General features: G+C 42.7%; 1 protein-coding gene across 3 annotated transcripts in view; it reads right to left on the bottom strand.

Annotated features, from left to right (window-relative positions):
* The window catches only part of pax5 (paired box 5), a 57,495-nt gene that overhangs the window by 21,979 nt on the left and 23,367 nt on the right, over positions 1-12,149 (bottom strand). For 2 of the 3 annotated variants that reach the window (XM_052545553.1, XM_052545554.1), the window contains exon 6: positions 3,966-4,147. In XM_052545553.1, coding sequence (XP_052401513.1) covers positions 3,966-4,147 — 182 coding nt within the window. The remainder of the gene's footprint in view (positions 1-3,965; positions 4,148-12,149) is intronic. The other variant, XM_052545555.1, reaches the window with a different exon arrangement.

Genomic DNA, 12,149 nt, shown 5'->3' with positions numbered 1-12,149 from the left:
TCTCTCTCTCCATCCCTGACTCCTTTCCACTGTCTGTTTCTCTGTTTCAGTCATTCAGTCTGAGGCATTTCCTCTCTATTTATGCGGCTCGCACCCGCCCCCTCATCATGTGTGTATGTAGATGGGGAGGTTAGCGCTAGTAATTGGGGATTATGAAGTTTGGCCCTGCCTCTGACAGCAGCCTAGTGAAGATGGATGATTCTCATTTTAGCCTGTAAATGTTGTCAATTCTGAAGCTACGCAACCCATCAGCGCCCATGATGCACACACACATTTCACATATAGACGCGGCACACACTCACACACACCACAGCTGGGGCAAAGATTGGAGAGTAGCCAGACATTGAGAGAGAGAAAAAATGTGTAAAGGAATGGGCTTTGTAAAATAAATTGAGATGAAACGGAGAAAAAAAAAAAAAAGAGTAAAAGAGAAAAAACAACAACAACAAAAAATACTTTTATTGATTTTGACTAAATAACAAGCGTGTAGCCTATCTGAAACTCACTGGAATTTCATTTCAACTGTATTCCTTGCTCTCTCGATTTCTCTCTGGGGTCACAGTTTTCTCGGGGGTCATTTTTGACACAGCCCCTCTGTAATGGCTCTCCTCTCCGCTCACATCAATAACAGATGAGGCCCCTAATCGCGCGACACCAAAATAATTTCACCCCAACCCGCAGTCGCATTTACATAATAGTATTTCCTCTCAGACGCTCTTTCTCTCTTCCATTCCCTCTATCTCCCTTCCTCTATTTTTTCTCAGCTTGTACGTATTGTCTCTTCGAAGAGCCTGTGTAAACTGCACTATGTGTGTGTGGGACTGAGAAAGAGTGATGGGGGAGGTATTTAGCAGTGCAGGGAGGCATTTATTGGTGAGCTCCTCTGAAGCAGACAGTCGCGACTCTCAACATGTGTAATGCACACTCACAATTCAAAAATGCTTTATTTGAGACTATGTTGCTTCAGAACTTTTTTTTTTTTTTTTTTTGATGAAATCTAATATACGTAGAGGGCATAGTTTCACACAGAAATTAAGATTCTGTCATCGCCTACCCTCACTCCAAACCTGTATGACGTCCTTTCATTTGCAGGACACAAAAGAAGCTTCATTTGGCTAATTTGAAAAATCAGAAAATCTAGAAAATCAGGCTCAAGGTGTCAAAAATTATATCACATTGCTTCTAGAATGTTTTGCAAAAGTGAAATGTCCAGTGAGTGGCATTAAAAGGTAAATGTTCTGTCACACTTGAAAATAAAGTACCACCTGCACTAATTCCAACCCGGTCTCATGAATGTGTTAATGTTTTGATTTAGTGTACTGTTTATACACAAAATTGACTTTTGCGTGCAGATGCAATGGGTAGGCTTAGGGTTGTGGGGTAGTTGTGTATCATATGTATGGGAGAACTGCGTATCATATGCACGGCAACAAATTTTGTATCTTATGCATGGCAAAAACTGCATATTATATGCATGCCAAACACGTGAATATCATATGCGCGCCAAGTCAGTTTTGGCATATCAATGCCATGATTTTTTGTTTTTATTTGCCGTACTATTTAAACACATTTTCATGAGACTAGGCTCACTAAATCATACCCTAAACCTTACCAATAATGTAAACTAAAAACTAAAAAAAATGCATTTGCTGAAGCAACAATGCAGTTTAGCTTGCTTCTACAAGTCATTGAGCTCTTTTATCGTTTGTGTTTCATAGGACTTGTACCCAAGTGTTATGAATCTCAAGCAATGCTATACCAGGTGAACTACCGAGCAAGTTTACTATCTCAGAAAAGCCAGACTATGGAGCTGGCTATATGATGCAAACATCATACTTTATTAGTTTACATATCGTGCAATATTTTAAAAGTATTTCGAGGATATGACAGTTTTGTTCAAGCAACCGCATGAAAATAAATCTTTATTAATTGATAATCTGCCCTGGAATCATAATTTTTGAGAAAAGTTTTGAATGTCTTCCTGCCTTAATGTTTTGCTGACTTTAATGTCTTGGTGTTCTTTTCAGCTGGTAACAGCAGTAAATTGTATTTATATGTACGTAATTTTTCAAAAAAATTGAGTCAAATAACTGCATTCATTTTTGCTCTCAACTCTATATTAATATTTACCTCTGAAGTTCATATTTAAAAAACATTCACTTTGTGTATGACCCGAAATTTCCCTGGAAAGTGCCTTGATCATGCTCTCTCTCTCTCTTGGTTGAGCAATTAGCTCAGTGTAAGGGTTGTTTGGCTGTTGATGTGTCCCTGGCATAATGTAAGGAGATGGAAAGAGGAAAATTCAAATGAAACGACTCTCACGAGCGTGCGCTGTTTTATATGCTCCCCCTTGAAGTGCAGTACACTAATTAATAGATCTGCCAGTGCTTAATGGTCCTTCCAGCACCACAAACTGAGAGATGGAGAGAGCAAATGAGAGGAGAAGTGGAAAGAAATGTAAAAGAGGTGGAGAAAGGACGCAGGAGGGGAGGATGAAAGATGAAAAAGGAAATTTCATCACTATCTAATAGATATAGCTTGACGGTAAATTTATGGGTGGAGAGAAAAGAGATATATTTACATTTCATGTTTACCATCATAGCAGATGTTTTTTTTACCACAGTGACTTTGCAGTGCAGGTAAGGTATTAACATATATAAAAAATGAATTATACAGTCACACCATCGTTTTTATATAATTGAGCCCTTATGTACCCTAATCTAATCAGCAGCTATTAGAGTAAAGAACAAAATCGAGTCCCAAGTTCATTTCATGCCCCTAGGAGACAGAAACACACTCAAACAGAGTAAAGCCCTCCATCATTTCTCTCTCCTTCAGCAGCATTCACTCTGTCAGTGGGAGGAAAACAACCCGTCAGTCAATCACACAAGACCACTTAGCATACACCTCTCTCGTAAACTCTCGTTTCTGAAAAAGAGACAGCTCGAAATTCACGGTTCTCAATTTGTCTGATCGTTTGTGCCACAACAAACCTGACTCACACGGACCCGAGGGATGTGGACTGACCCTAAGGTTAATGCCCTGCTCAGTAGCCTTTGACCTTGCCAGCCTCAGCGCTCGGTGGTGAAGTGGACAGAGGAATTACGGGGTCTTTCAGACAAGTCTATAGAACTCTGACACTGGCCTTGTATGTGTGCCTGAATGAATGTGGGGGTGATAGCATTTGACTTTTGAGTGACACCTTTGACTGCCTATTCTTGTGATCAATTTTTATGCATCACATGATTGTCTGTATGTGCATACGGCTGTACTTTTGCATCTTATCTGTTATGTGTCAGCATGTCTAGCCATACTGCAATCATTTACAAGTACTGCAAACACAAACATAGCTTTGAGCAGAATGAAGGCAAAGACTAGAATTAGGGAAAGACATTCTTTTACCAGAATAAAGGTAAAAAGTGTTAGTCTAAAAAGCTGTGACAGAAATAATCTACTCACAATTTAGCCAATCCAGTCGAGACACATCTTTCACAGATCATTTGCAAAATGTTGACATTATGTACCCTCCCTTACACCACTCTAAACTAAAATTACATTTTTCAGTAGATGTCCCAGGACTGCCACTGGCGGCATCATCATGCATTAATAATGATTTCTGATATGGTCACTTGGACATATAAACATTATGCCATGTGGATAACTTTTGCAAACCAACAAACAGGTGTTTGCTACTGAACCCTAAACCTCTACACAGAGCTGAGACTGAAGCTCAGCCAAAAACTCTACATCAGGGGGGCATCAGCACCAGCAGGGTCAAAGCCCCAGCATTAGCTCAGAAAGGTTAAAGTTCAGCATTAGCTTTAGTGTGGGGGTGCATAGGTCAACAGCAGGGTTGGGACAGGGTCAAGCGATACTGGCAGCCAGGCAAGGGCAAGCGTGAGCTTTAAGAGGAGGTGCACACAACCACCGTGGCAGGATACACACCCCTTCCCCCCAGCCCTTACCTGGGCGGCCTTGTAGCTGCTGTTGTCAGGGACGGGGTAAATGTCGGGATATGGCTGTCGATCAAAGACATGGTCCAATACCTCGAGCTGCTGTGGTGTAAAGAGCTCTCCTCGCATTTGCTTCCGTAGGAAGTCCCGGCCTGAGTGGGCGTGGCCATTCGCCAAAGGAGAATCCTGTAGAGCTGGAGAGAGATTCAAACAGACTTCATGAAAAAACTGTTAAGTACAATGTAGCATTTTCAAAAGTGGGACATTTAAGAAAAAGACACACATGCTTGAGTTTTAGATGTATAGTAAAAAAACAAAAAACTGTTACAAAACTGAATCATTAAGCTAAATGTGTCATGCAAAAAAGGTCCTTTATCTGATGTCAGTAGGGCAGCGATGTATAGTCCACAGCTAACATAGAAGTCACTTTCAAAAGTCACTTACACATTCACATGACCAAAATGAGAGTAATTCATTTTTCACCCTCAAGACAAAACTCCTGGAATACAATTGGAATAACTCTTCCGCCCCAAAAATTTTGACAAGAAATGTTAAACTTAAAAAATATTGTGTGTACATAGTTTAAACAATCTTTTGTGTTTCACAGGAGACAGAAAGTCATAAAGGTTTGTGACAACATGAAGGTGAGTAAATGGCTATGTTTCCTTTTTAACAACTGTTGTGTAAAATTAGGTCAACCTGTCTTAATTGTAACAACTTAGTATTAGCATCTAAAACTTAGTATCTAAAAATCTATAGATACCAGGCTTTCCACAGGTCCTTTAAAAGCCTTAAATTTAGTTATATCAATTTTTTTTTATGGAAGGTATTTGGTATTTTGGTATTTGGTATTTGGTATTTGGTATTTGGTATTAAATTAATATTTTGGGGATGGAAAGACAAGAACCCTGATATAGATTAATGTGAAAACTTCAAAAGGCTATGATTTCATTGAATAAATATGAGCTTTGCATTTTGCTAAGACATGTACTGGCTACTTTGTGTACAGTGGTTACCGTGGACATCGCTATATTGATTCTGTTATGAAAGCGCCACCTGCTGGCAGAGAATGAATTTGCATTTTCAATAAGCATTTCTTCTGTTTTTGTTCAGAGTTCAGACGAAAGCGATGATCAAAATCAATGAATATTTTTTATGTAGCAAACATGCAGAGTTGCACATGTCAACTGGTGGATTGACAAGAAGCTTATACATTATACCAGCAGTTCTAAATTCCAGTCCTCGCGCCCCACTGCTCTGCACATTTTGTATGTCTCTCTTATGGCTTCAGACATTTGTTCTATTCGAACGGAAGTGCCTTGCAAAGTGGACATCACAGGATATTGCACTATGATTCAAGTTCAAAGTGAATGCATATGTTCCATTCAAACTGCACTGAAGTGTGTGAGACGTGGATTTAAATAGTATTTATTTATTATCAATGAACACTGTGTAGAGACCATGTCAGTCGAAACACAGTTCATGTACGGAGCTCACTTCTAATGAGCTGATTATCTGAATCAGGTGTGTTAACAAAGAGAGAAAAGGGGTCACGAGGACTGGAATTGAGAACCGCTGCATTATATTAATATCTAAATAATTAATACACTAAGAAGAGATATTCACATTTGTTATTATATATATATATACACACATACTGTTATTGTGGGGACATTTTCAGGCCCCTAAACATGACACGGCATAAAACAAAACCTAATTGGTTGCTTTACCTGTCAAACAAATGGCCTCTTGGGCGTGCCTTTACCATTTAAAGGGGTCAAGGTTCCCAGACCTTCTGCCTTTTGGAGCCTGTCCTCCAACAAAAAACGACCATATAGGTAGTTTGTGCAAGCACCTTATTACGACCTATATTTACGTTTTAAAGTTAAGCGCCCTCTAGCGGGCCTAAAAATAATGACAGTATGCCTTTGTGCTGTCGTCATGAAATAACTTAAAACGTCATTACCAATCAAAACGCATGTTTATTTAAATGAAATGCGTGGGCTTTTTACACCGATCTCACAGTATTTCCTGTCAGAACCTTTGTGTTGCAATGTGTTATTTTGGCCACTAGAGGTCCCCAATGTGCACTCACGTCAACATTGTGCATTTTGTAATCAGTGTAATTGTTTTCACATGTTTCTCATTCTGGGCTGTCTATTTAAGCTGATCACTTCCTTTGTATCTTTGCTTGGTTATTATTGTTCCTAAGCAAGTTGCTGCCGTAAGTCTGCTCTAGTTACCAGATCTATTCTTTGAAAGTATTTTTTGAATTGTTTTCCTGAGAATAGTTTTGAAGTTTTCTCTCTGAGTTTTTGTTTTGGAGACTGTTTTACTATTTTTGACCCGTTCTGGTCTGTGGATTTTCCTGTTTTATAACCTAACTCTATACAAAGGATATTTTGTTCCCTTTTGCTGTTTTTTGTTAAATAAACTCTTCTGAGTTAAGTTTACAAGGTGTCTGACTATTTGGGTTCAACTACCTCCTGTGGCTCAGCGGTAGAAATTAAGACTCTGGCATCAGAGACCCAAGTTCGAGCCCCGGTCCTGACAGAATAACCAAGCCACATTATGAACCCAGAGGCGCCCAATCCTCAAGAACTCCTTGCCACAGCTGCTCAGTATGAGTCCACAGTCCAACGCCATGAGTCAGCACTAGCTCAGCAGGAGGCTTTGATGGCTAGACACTCCCAGTTGCTGTCTGATCTCATGACTTCGGTCCGTCAGATCTTTGACCGGCTGCCCTCTACCTCAGTTACCGCTTCTCCTGCTGCCTCTGTACCCCTTCCAGATTCTCGAGTGCTCTCTCCTCTAAGTGAACCCCGCCTACCTCCACCACAACATTTCTCAGGTGACCCTAGTACATGTGATGGGTTCCTGACTCAATGCTCTCTCACGTTTGAACTACAACCATCGTCCTTCCCCTCAGATCGAGCCAAGATAGCGTACGTCATCACCCTCCTTTCTGGCAAAGCCCTTTCTTGGGCAACCGCGGTCTGGAAGGCACAAGCCCCCTTCTGTTCAAGTTATTCGGCATTCGAAAAGGAGTTTAAGCGAGTCTTCGATCACCCCTTCAGTGGCCGACAAGCCTCAAAGAGACTTCTCACCCTCCGTCAAGGTAAGGGCAGTGCAGCTGAGTATGCCATTCAGTTTCGGACCGTTGCAGCAGGGAGTGGTTGGAACAATGAGGCCCTCATGGTGTGTTTCCTGAATGGTCTGTCAGAGGCAATCAAGGATGATCTGGCTACCAGAGAACCTGCTGTTGATCTGGAAACTCTCATGGATCAAGCAATCCGACTGGATAATCGCCTGAGAGAGAGAAGCCGGAACCGCCCATCTGTTTCCTTATGGTCTGCCAGTCCAGCTCTTGCTCAAATGCCACCAGTGCCCCAAGATTCTTCGGAACCCATGCAATTGGGTAGGGCTAGACTTTCCCCCTCGGAACGAGACCGTCGTATGAGAGAGCGCTGTTGTCTTTATTGTGGATTGTATGGTCATTTTCGCTCCACCTGCCCCGAGCTTTCGGGAAACGCCCAGTCCCGTACAGGCAAGGAAGGACTGTGACGGGAGTTACACGCACCACTTCACCTTCCAACTCTGGGCTGTTCCTTCCAATCACACTCACTTGGAGAGGACAAAAACACCAACTAGAGGCATTGATTGATTCTGGCGCTGCCGGAAATTTCATGGATGTTTCTCTTGCTAAGAGTCTTCAGATCTCTACTTATTCTCTTCCTGCACCCCTAACTGTGACAGCCTTGGATGGAAGACCATTGTCTCCCGGGAAAGTAACCCACCTCACCTCTCCCCTTGGTCTCACCACTTACCAGCACCAGGAGAGAATGTGCTTTCACCTTATACAGTCTCCAGAGTTCCCTGTTATCCTCGGTCACCCATGGCTTCTCCAGCATAATCCACACGTTGACTGGTCGACTGGCACTGTTCTAGGTTGGGGTCCCACCTGTCAGACTAAATGCTTGGCCCAGAACCCCCCTGACCTTATTCTCGAGTCCCAAGAAACCATAGATCTGTCTCAAGTCCCTGCTCCATACCACCACCTCAAAGCAGTGTTCAGTAAAAGGAAGGCCACCTCCTTACCACCTCATCGGCCTTATGACTGCGCCATTGAGCTACTCCCGGGTACCTGTCCCCCCAGAGGTCGTATATTTTCTTTGTCTCCCCCTGAACGAACTGCTATGGACCGATACATTAATGAAGCTCTTGTAGCAGGCATCATCCAACCATCCACTTCCCCTGCTGGAGCTGGATTCTTTTTTGTTGGGAAAAAGGATGGCGGACTTCGACCATGTATTGATTACAGGGGCCTTAATAAGATAACCATTCGAAACCGTTATCCCTTGCCACTAATGACATCTGCATTTGAAATGCTGCAAGAAGCCTCCATCTTCACTAAGCTTGACTTGCGCAACGCCTACCATCTTGTTCGCATTAGGCAAGGAGATGAGTGGAAAACTGCCTTCAACACGCCCACTGGGCACTATGAATATTTAGTTATGCCCTTTGGCCTCACTAATGCTCCCGCAGTATTTCAAGCTCTCATCAATGATGTTCTCAGAGACATGTTAAACCAATTTGTTTTTGTCTACTTAGACGATATCCTCATCTTCTCGAGTTCCCTCCAACAGCATGTAGAACACGTCAGTAAGGTTCTGAGGCGCCTTCTTGATAACCATCTTTATGTTAAACCTGAGAAATGTGAGTTTCATGTGACCAAGGTTCAGTTCCTGGGGTTCATCATCAAGCCTGGCCAAATACAAATGGATCCTCAAAAGGTTCAAGCTGTTGTGGATTGGCCCTCCCCCTCATCGGTAAAAGAGGTACAGCGTTTCCTTGGCTTTGCCAATTTTTATCGCAAATTCATCCGGAACTTCAGTACTGTGGCGGCTCCTTTATCTGCTCTCACCAAGGGGAACACAACCACCTTTTCTTGGGGACCTGAAGCAGAGTTGGCTTTCAACAAACTGAAGAAATATTTCACCTCTGCACCTATTCTCATTCTCCCAAACCCAGATAGACCATTCATCGTGGAAGTCGATGCTTCAGATGTAGGGGTTGGAGCTGTATTATCCCAGAGAGGAGAGGACAACAAGCTGCATCCATGTGCATTCCTTTCCCACCGCCTTACACCTACTGAAAGCAACTATCATGTAGGGGATCGAGAGTTACTGGCAGTCAAGTTAGCGCTTGAAGAGTGGAGACATTGGCTTGAGGGGGCCAAACACCCATTCCAAGTACTGACGGACCACAAGAATCTGGAATATATTCAGCAGGCAAAGCGACTCAACCCCCGCCAGGTACATTGGTCCTTATTTTTCAATAGATTCCAGTTCATCTTGTCCTACCGCCCTGGCTCTAAGAACCTAAAGCCTGATGCCTTGTCCCGAGCATATGTTAAAGCTCCACAGGAAGATTGTGTTGCACCAATTATTCCAAGTTCCAAGATATTAGCCCCTGTCAGGTGGAATCTGGAAGATACTGTAAAACAAGCCCAAGCCAGAGAACCAGACCCAGGAGGGGGGCCTACCCACTGTCTGTTTGTCCCTAAAGCTGTCCGCTCTCAGATCCTCCAGTGGGGACACTCCTCTCGTCTCACTTGTCATCCTGGTACCTCACGCACTCTTGAGTTCCTCCAAAGACGATTCTGGTGGCCAGCTATCAAGGAGGATGTGACCACATTTGTGAACGCATGTCCCACATGCAACCAAAATAAAATCTCTCACCGCTCTCCTCAAGGGCTATTGCACCCTCTCCCCATACCTCATAGACCTTGGTCCCACCTTTCCATGGATTTTATCACTGGTCTTCCACTATCACAAGGCAACACCACTATCATGGTCATAGTAGATAGATTTTCCAAGGCCGCCAGATTTATTCCTCTGCCTAAACTACCCACCGCAAAACAAACTGCTGAATTGGTCATAAATCATGTGTTCAGAGTCTTTGGAATTCCACAAGACATCGTCTCTGATCGAGGACCCCAGTTTTCCTCCCGATTCTGGCGGGCTTTTTGTCAATCTCTGGGGGCTACAGTGAGCCTGTCTTCTGGGTTTCACCCAGAGTCCAATGGACAAACTGAGCGGCTTAACCAAGATCTTGAGACGACACTGAGATGTATGGCAGCTAACAGTCCTTCCTCTTGGTCTTCATTCATCATGTGGGCAGAATACGCACACAATACCCTTCGCTCCTCTGCAACAGGCATGTCCCCTTTCGAGTGCCAGTTTGGTTACACCCCTCCTCTATTCCCTGAACAAGAGGTGGAGGTTGCAGTTCCCTCTGCTCATCAATTTGTTAAACGCTGCCGCCAGACATGGAAAAAAGCCAGACTCAAGCTCCTTAGGGCCTCTCAGCAATACCAGCACCAGGCGAATCGCAGACGCAGACCTGCCCCCACTCTGCGCCCTGGCCAAATAGTCTGGCTCTCCACTAAGAACATTCCCTTGCGGGTGGAGTCCCGCAAACTTTCCCAGAGATTCATTGGCCCCTTCAGGATTGCCAGGAAAGTGAACCCAGTTACCTATCAATTGTACTTGCCTAAGTCTTTGAAAATTAATCCAACTTTTCATGTCTCCCTGTTAAAACCTGTTTTGTCTTCTCCTTTTCTTGCGACAGGAAGACCTCCTCCTCCTCGTATCATCGGGGGCCAGCCAGCTTACACAGTCCACAGAATACTAGATGTCCGTCAAGTACGTGGGTCCCGGCAGTATCTTGTGGACTGGGAAGGCTATGGTCCCGAGGAGCGCTCCTGGGTTCCTGCTAAGGACATCTTAGACCCCAAACTAGTGCAAGAATTTTACGCTCGCAAGACCAGTTGTCCTGGAGGGAACGTCAGGAGCCATTCCTAGAGGGAGGGGTCCTGTCAGAACCTTTGTGTTGCAATGTGTTATTTTGGCCACTAGAGGTCCCCAATGTGCACTCACGTCAACATTGTGCATTTTGTAATCAGTGTAATTGTTTTCACATGTTTCTCATTCTGGGCTGTCTATTTAAGCTGATCACTTCCTTTGTATCTTTGCTTGGTTATTATTGTTCCTAAGCAAGTTGCTGCCGTAAGTCTGCTCTAGTTACCAGATCTATTCTTTGAAAGTATTTTTTGAATTGTTTTCCTGAGAATAGTTTTGAAGTTTTCTCTCTGAGTTTTTGTTTTGGAGACTGTTTTACTATTTTTGACCCGTTCTGGTCTGTGGATTTTCCTGTTTTATAACCTAACTCTATACAAAGGATATTTTGTTCCCTTTTGCTGTTTTTTGTTAAATAAACTCTTCTGAGTTAAGTTTACAAGGCGTCTGACTATTTGGGTTCAACTACCTCCTGTGGCTCAGCGGTAGAAATTAAGACTCTGGCATCAGAGACCCAAGTTCGAGCCCCGGTCCTGACAATTTCCTACATATTTTACTAGGTGGTTTATTCGTTCGAATGGCCACACCTAACCCCACCCCTAAACATAACCCTCACAGAAATCATGATAAATTATGATTTATTGAGCATATAAATTTTCGTGCACATCATTCGCTGGGATCAAACCCATGATAGCCTGATTACATATCAAGGTATAACACAATAATCTACCAACTGAGCTACATGAAACGCAAATCAGAGTGAAAAATAAAAGAGTACAAAACATTAATATGAAAATTACCTTTTGCCGATAGGGGCGCAATTGCGCTCTGATGGGTTGTATTTCAGGGATTTAGACAAACAACCTATACGAGCGTATTGGTTGGAGGACAGGTTAGCCTTTTGACTTTTGTTCTGACTTTTGTTTTTATGAAAACTTGTATCTGAACTGTAAATCTAACTTTTTACAGTCATTTTACAGTTTCATATTTTACCATAGACTCATAATTTAAGGTCTTTAAAAGGCCTTAAATTTGATCGAAAAAATCCTGCAGATACCCTGGCTACATCCAAAATCTCAAATACTCTGAATGTACACTTGAGAATCTCACCGGAGTTAGTAAGTCATTCGGGTAGCTACTGTTTTATGAATTTTACCTCAAATTTGGAAATGTTACTCTTTTTTTGTTTCTTATTTGTTTGTTTCTTGTTTGTTTAGGAAAGTGGGGATGCGGGTAGAGGTTCTAATGGTTCTAATTACATGCTGTAAAAACATAAATAATAATAGTGAAATATTCCTCTTTGTTATGATCATAAGGGTAAGTACTTGAACTTTTC

The sequence above is a fragment of the Carassius gibelio genome, chromosome B1, assembly GCF_023724105.1.
Source record: "Carassius gibelio isolate Cgi1373 ecotype wild population from Czech Republic chromosome B1, carGib1.2-hapl.c, whole genome shotgun sequence".
NCBI classification, from domain to species: domain Eukaryota; kingdom Metazoa; phylum Chordata; class Actinopteri; order Cypriniformes; family Cyprinidae; genus Carassius; species Carassius gibelio.
This window is presented reverse-complemented; position numbering and strand designations above follow the sequence as displayed.